The 7,683-nt window shown below is 41.7% G+C and overlaps 1 protein-coding gene across 1 annotated transcript; it reads left to right on the top strand.

The window, feature by feature from the left end:
• The first annotated feature begins 6,058 nt into the window (after positions 1-6,058).
• On the top strand, positions 6,059-7,264 carry LOC118490470 (leucine-rich repeat extensin-like protein 5). The gene has a single exon (XM_035988129.1). It carries the CDS (start codon positions 6,059-6,061, stop codon positions 7,262-7,264), a length of 1,206 nt encoding a protein of 401 aa, XP_035844022.1.
• The last annotated feature ends 419 nt before the right edge of the window (positions 7,265-7,683 follow it).

Raw genomic sequence — 7,683 nt, 5'->3', positions numbered from 1 at the left:
ACGACATTCTCATTTATTCCAAGAGTAAAGCTGATCACGAGAAACACCTCCGCAGTATTCTAAAGCTGCTTCACCAAGAAAAGCTGTATGCCAAGTTTTCCAAATGTGAGTTTTGGTTGAGAGAAGTCCAATTTCTTGGACACGTGGTCAGTGAGCGTGGTATTCAAGTGGATCCCGCTAAGTTGAAGCCGTCATGAATTGGCAAGAACCAAAGACACCTACGGAAATTCGCAGTTTCCTAGGTTTAGCTGGATACTACAGGAGATTCATCGAGAATTTCTCAAGAATTGCAGCACCCCTAACTTTGCTGACTCGCAAGAATAGTAAATTCAATTGGGGGCCTAAGCAGCAAGAGTCATTCGATACTTTGAAGCAGAAATTAAGTAACGCTCCTGTGTTGACGTTACCTGAAGGTATTGATGAATTTGTAGTCTATTGTGATGCATCACACACCGGGATGGGTTGTGTGTTAATGCAGAAAGGCAAGGTTATTGCCTACGCTTCACGACAATTGAAAGTGCATGAGAAAAATTACACCACTCATGATTTAGAATTGGGTGCCGTTGTATTTGCACTAAAGTTGTGGAGGCACTACCTGTATGGCACGAAGTGTGTGATCTACTCTGATCACAAAAGCCTGCAACACCTGTTCAACCAGAAAGAATTGAATATGAGGCAGCGACGATGGATGGAAACTCTAAATGACTATGATTGTGAAATAAGATACCATCCAGGCAAGGCCAACGTAGTCGCAGATGCCCTCAGCAGGAAGGAAAGGATAAAGCCAATCCGAATCAACGCCAAAAGCATTGAGGTCAGGAATGGTCTGCATGAAAGGTTGTTAGCTGCACAGAAGGAAGCAGTGCTAGAAGCTAATTACCCCAATGAGAACCTAGGAGTGACTGAAGAACAGTTATCCTATGGTAAGGACGGAATCTTGAGATTGAATGGAAGAATATGGGTTCCTATTTATGGAGGTCTTCGTGACGTCATCCTTAAGGAAGCCCACAGTTCTAAATATTCCATCCATCCTGGAGCGGATAAGATGTACCAGGATGTGAAGGCAAATTATTGGTGGATAGGCTTGAAGAAGTCTATAGCCACCCATGTGGCTAAATGTCTGACGTGCGCTCAAGTTAAAGCTGAGCATCAGAAACCGTCAGGTTTGCTGCAACAACCTGAGATTCCCACCTGGAAATGGGAGATGGTAACGATGGATTTTATAACCAAGTTGCCTAAAACACCAAAGGGAAATGATACCATTTGGGTGATAGTGGATCGACTGACTAAGTCAGCTCATTTCCTACCCATTAGAGAAGCTTTCAGTTCTGACATGTTAGCCCAATTATATATGGATAAGATAGTAGCTCTACATGGCGTACCGGTATCCATCATCTCTGATCGAGATAACAGATATACATCTCACTTCTGGAAAAGTTTCCAAAGGTCTCTAGGTTCGCAACTGAATTTCAGTACGGCTTATCATCCGCAGACGGATGGGCAAAGTGAGCGTACTATTCAAACCCTAGAAGACATGCTTCGTGCATGTGTGATAGACCTAGGAGGAAGTTGGGATAGACACCTGCCTCTAATCGAGTTCTCATACAATAATAGCTACCACACCAGCATTAAGGCTGCGCCTTTTGAGGCTCTATATGGTAGAAGATGCAGAACGCCCATTTGCTGGGCCGAGGTAGGAGACGTTCAAGTATCAGGACCGGAGTTAGTCCTGGATACGACTGACAAAGTTACCCAAATCATTGAGCACCTAAAAGCTGCCCGTGACAGGCAGAAAAGCTATGCCGATGGTAAGCGAAAATCCCTCAAATTTGAGGTCGGCGATAAAGTTTTGCTCAAAGTGTCTCCTTGGAAGGGAGTAATGAGATTTGGGAAGAAAGGTAAGCTAAGCCCAAGATACATTGGACCATTCGAAATCATCGAATGTGTAGGATCAGTGGCTTATAAGTTAAACTTACCAGAAGAGCTTAGTAGCATTCACAATGTGTTCCACATCTGCAATTTAAAGAAATGTCTGGCTGATGAATCGCTAGTCATACCCCATACAGATGTGCATATTGATGAGAGTTTGAAATTTATAGAAAAACCTGTGTCAATTGAGGACCGACAGGTAAAGAAACTTCGGAGGAAGTATGTGCCCATTGTCAAGGTCAAATGGGAGGGCCGTAGAGGTCCTGATTATACGTGGGAGTTAGAATCCACGATGAAGGAGAAATACCCTCAATTATTCCAATAAATCTCGAGGTCGAGATTTCTTTTAAGGGGGTGAGGATGTGACACCTCGGAAGTTCCTGTCCAATTAAATAAAGACACGTGTCCTCTGCGACAGACGTGTCAGAGAAACCGGGTTTAATAAAGAGATTTGTGGTAGGACTTAATTAAAAAGGGGCGTCATGTATTTTAGTTACCGCTGAACGACCCAAGGGCGACATGTTATTAAATCACCTCTGAGCGACCCGACATTTTATAAATCCCAAGATCCTTAAATCAGTTTATGATCATCTCGTACAATAACCGGTTGTTCTCAATAAATAAAGTTCATCTTTATTAAGGACTATGGAAATGAAGGTTGTTACTACTCCTAAATTTAATAAGATCCTTGTGATTAACATTAGTTATATAATGGCCAACTTCTATAAAAAACTTCAAGACCCATTCCTTTGAAATATCCGTCAATTTGTCAAGACCTTTGTGAATAAATGAAATAGGGGACATGTAAGAGTCTTCTCCTCATGCAAAGGTTGGTCAGATGGTCCCACAAGCTGCAAAAGATAGGCATGTTTCGGTCTTGTAAATGCATGGTCAAGACTTTAAAGTTGCAAAATTTTTGTCTTCTGGTCATCGCTTACGGACCGCAAGGCCCTTGGCATACGGTCCGTAAGCAGGGTATATAGATTCTGTCCCGCATGAACGGTTACGGACCGCAAAGCTCTAGACTTACGGTCCGTAAAGAAGGCACCTGAACTATGTTTCAGTAAAGTTGGTTACGGATCGCAAGGCATGTAGCATACGGTCCGCAAGAGGTCCTTACGGACCGTAAAGCCTCAAGCTTACGGTCCGTAAGACCGTCGCTGGCAGTATGTTTTGGACAGCTGCCTGTCCATTGCTTGTAACCGACTTAAATTGTAAAATTGAGTTACTATGGGCTGCATAGGCTGTTTATAGCCCCTTAGGGACAATTGTAATGATCTTATATCAACACTAGACTTGCTTGGCTTGATCCAAGAGTCTTGGGTTCCCTATATAAAGAACTTGACCTTGAACATTTGAGCTTTGCTCACTTGGGAAGTTTGGCTAGGCACTTCTGGAAATCCTCTGGTCATCAAGGCAATTTCTTAAGCTCTCTAATCCATCTTAGGACTCTTGTAAGTGTCCTTAACCCTCTTTAATCCTTTCTAGCTTAGTTAATTAAGCGAAAGTCAAACCGTCGTAATTAAGGTTTGACTTCGTGATTAAGCATAATGTACCTTGTCTAATCACGAATTAAAAGTACCTTTAGGAAGGTAATTAAGTGGGTAACAAACCTTTAAAAGGGTATTTCCAGATTCCCACTCTAAGCATGTTAATTGTCGAGTCAAAGCTAATTAGAAAAAGTCAACAGAATGCTTATCTTTGAATTAACGCATAATTAGCAATATAAGTCGTATGTAACCTGTTTGAAAATTTATATAACTTGGTAATAAGTGTAAGAACATGTTTCAACATGTTCAACTCGACAATTTTCTGTTTAGACCCGGTTCGGAACCGAAAGTCGCATAGTTTGACTTTCGCTTTGACTTTCAGTTCTGACCCGTTTTAGTCAAGTTTGTTTATACCTTAGAGCTTCTTTTGAGCCTATTAACATGTTAGTATATCCTCCTGTGATTATACAATGTGGTTCATTAGACATCTAGTTCGTATGCATGTTTCCGTTAAAATGCCATATGTTGACCATTATGCCCGAATGTCCAAAAATCATAATTTTTGATAATTTAAAAGGGTTGACACCTTAGTTACTGAAATATAAAGTTGTCCCCAAAATTTGACATCAAATTAAGGTCTAGATTAAAAAGTTATGCTTATTAGCGTAAATGGAGGCTTTCTTAGTAAATTATTAGCGTAATTAACGCATAGCCTATCTAAACCCGAATTTTATGCCAAAACTTTATACCCACTGTTATGAAATAATATTTTGGGAATTTTAAAGATTTTTATTTATTTTTAGGCTGAGCATAACTAGAGGTTCTAAGCTTCTTTCGGCTTATGCCGGTTTTACCCTTTTCGGTCATAAAATGAGTTTTACATAACCTTTTGACCCGAAACCTTTTTCTACTAATTCGTTATATTAAATATCATATTTTGAGCCTTCTGGAAATACAAAAAAAAAAAATATACCAGCTTTTCTTTTTAAACCCGGAAATGGCTCCAAATCGCCTTTTTAGGCATTTTCACGACATAGTATATGTCAAAATAAGATTTTATATAAAAGGCTTAAAACCTACTGATATATTTTATAAAAATATACATTATAACAGTAGCCTAAAGTTGGAAACCCAGATTTCCCATTTTACCCTTTTTAGCCTATGTAAAATTACTAAAATGCCCTTATGAGGCGTAATTGGCATATAAGAACATTTGGGGCATATTTGGGCATACCTTTCTGATATTACAACATATTTGGAGCATATAATCTCAGGAAACTTGCATATGACTTATATGGTTACTCGTTACGCACTTTCGCGTTCGGATCGGCTTATGTGACTAGTTCACACATATTAGCCAAAGCGGGTCAAACCATATCATCTAAGTCTCAAAATTCAGAATGTATTTAGTTTACCCATATTATACAAGTATCCAAGCTTGTAGGGTCTAAATCACATTCCTCCCCAGTTTTCGCATTCCTCGCGATTAAACCATAATTACTCTTTGAAACTAACCGGTCTAAGCTTAGGCTATGTTAAAAGACCCGTTAGGATTCTAATAGGTTATTATAACCTTCGTTCCAGAATAGGAGCCCAGTAAAAGACACGTGCATTTTTGAAATTGTGGTTATACTGGCTCAGGTAAATACTTTTAACTTATTTTCCCTATACGGGCTTGGGGGGTACGGTATGTAATATACTGCTTGGTCGGGCGGTTGGTTCCATCTCATTAGTAGATGGGTATTACCAATGGGACCCGTTTGAAAATCTGGTGTTGTTTGTTTCTTGTACCTTTGGGAGCTTAATGACCATGTCCCGGATATCCTTGGCATCATTTTTGGCCACGACCTCGACAGTCGGGTGTAGGCGTACACCCGGTTTTATGTCTATTATTTTAAGGTATTAACGTTGGCTTCCCGCCGCGGACTTATACCATGTGGTGCGTCATTTAACCTTAAACCCGACACGACTCGGGCGACTGAACGGTCAACAAACATGTAAATCTTTTACAAGTTTAACTCTGCTTAATTATTCCCAAGTAATAAAAATGTTTTGTGCCTTGTGCATTTAAAACCAGTATTTTTAAATATTTTCAAAATGAGCCAGTTAAATTGTATTTACCAGTGCAAACTGACGTATTTTTCCCAAAAAGATTAAGTGCAGGTGCTATACGGAATAGGCTGGTTTCTCCTTAGCATCGTAGAGTCTCGCAAGCTTTTGAGATGCTTAAATCTGTTGAACAATTTCTTTCTTTTTACTTCGATCCGCCTGTGGATCTATTTTGACTGGTTGTGATACTTGATATTACAATTAATAGTTGAAATAAATCTATTTTCAATTGCTTCCGCTGTGCATTATAATTTGTGATGTTTGACATATGATGATATCAACTACGTCACGGAATCCCCCACCGGGCCCACCGGTGACACGTGGAAATTAGGGGTGTGACAGGTTGGTATCAGAGCCAACACTGAGTGAATTAAACACTAACCTTTTGTGTTTAATCTCGGTGCACAAATTTGCACATTCTTCGAGTTCCAAGTCTAGACATTGAACATAGGACAAACTCTGCTTTGTTTTATTTTGAGTCTTTTATAATTATATTATTGTAGTTATCTAAATATTGTATGCAGGTCATCATGCCACCCAGATTCCTTCGAGGTAGAGGCAAAGGACCCGTGACAGGTCATGATCACGAAGCCGGGCCTTCGCACCGGCGAACCCCATCCATTACTATGAGCACCAGCCCGCAAGAGCCCTGGAGACTCTATGTCGAACCAGGAAGGCGATCAGTATCCCTTAGCTCCTCTCCTTCGTACCAACATTCATTTGGGCCCAATTCTGAGAACGAGCCCAATAACCAGCCTCCAGCTTTCATACCTCTCCAAAGATCAAATTCTCACCATTCTTTTGGCAGCCCAACACCCGTCTTCCAAAGCCGGTTTAACCCGGCTAACCTTTTGCCTGAACCCATGGGTTTTAACCCACTCGGACCGGGAGACCACTTTCCAGAGGAGAACGACATGGATGAGGATACTGACCCAGTGGAGCCAGCATCAGGAACGCCGAACCACCCCATCGAGATATCAGATGGGTCATCATTTCATGGATCGCCATATCGTGGTCCAGACAGCTACGAAGAAAGGTTCCGAAACATTGACTGGTACTTCACACCGTCTGAACATTCGCATCATGAGCAGCAACAGGATCCTTCAGTGGGTCATCAATTTGTGGCAGTCACGCCACCGCCGCCACCGCCAGTAGAGCCGCAGCAGCCGCCTCCGGAACCACCAAGGCGAAGAAGGTCTAATGCACGGATGTCCGTGCGAGGTGGAGTTCGGATTGCTACTCCCCAGCCATCTAGTGGCAGCCATTATCCCCCACTCCAGGAGGAAGAAGACCCCTATGATGGTGGTCCGTCAAGCCCCATACCAGAGGTCAACTCAGTACCTGTGGTACCACCTCTGGGTTTCGATAACCCGATTCCTGCATATGCTGGATCAGCGGCGTACAACCCATTTGAGCAGCCGGCACACACCCACTACAACTACAACTACGGTTATGCAGAGGTAGATCCATACCTAGTAGCTCGGGATTACAATGCTCTTCATCCTGAAGGACCATATGGAGGGCCATGGACTACTGGTTACCCGACTTATGGGTACCAGCATCAGCCACCTCCTCCGCCGGTGTATCAGCCGCCTCAGCCACCGATTCAACAGGAAGTCCTTGAGAGGCTGAGCCAAGTTGAACAAGAAGTTCGTGAAGACCACAAAGAGCAGCAAGGATTCTTCAAGGGGCTGTCAGATTTACTTAAGGGGAAGTCGAAGAGGAGGGGTCATTGAAAACCCTTGTTACTTATTTGTATTGTAATTCAGTCCCTGCGTGGACTTGTTATTCCAGTATTCAGCTCCTGCGTGAGCTTGTGGTTTGTATTCCGCTCCTGCGTGAGCAAGTTTGGTTAGTTAACCCCTGCGTGGGTTTGTTCTTGTTTCCCGCCCCTGCGTGGGCATTTTTATTTATTTTAGTAGAAGTCCCGTTTGGGCAATTGTTGTACTGTCTTAAAACTATGTGTGAGATGTTTTAATTAAGTTTCTTTATTATTGCATGCATAAATTATGAAAATAAATGAAAAATTTAAAAGGATCTGCCATTATAATTAATTGGTAAAATCTAAAGTGAACCAAGACCTAGCTTTGTGAAACAAAGCCAAGATGGTAGTTCCATAATTAGGTTAAGATCCATAATTAACATCTCAATTTAG

The sequence above is a fragment of the Helianthus annuus genome, chromosome 3, assembly GCF_002127325.2.
Source record: "Helianthus annuus cultivar XRQ/B chromosome 3, HanXRQr2.0-SUNRISE, whole genome shotgun sequence".
Taxonomy (NCBI): domain Eukaryota; kingdom Viridiplantae; phylum Streptophyta; class Magnoliopsida; order Asterales; family Asteraceae; genus Helianthus; species Helianthus annuus.
This window is presented reverse-complemented; position numbering and strand designations above follow the sequence as displayed.

Excerpts from the sequence above, each read along its gene's own strand:
- LOC118490470 (XM_035988129.1), top strand. The coding sequence starts at position 6,059 with ATGCCACCCAGATTCCTTCGAGGTAGAGGCAAAGGACCCGTGACAGGT.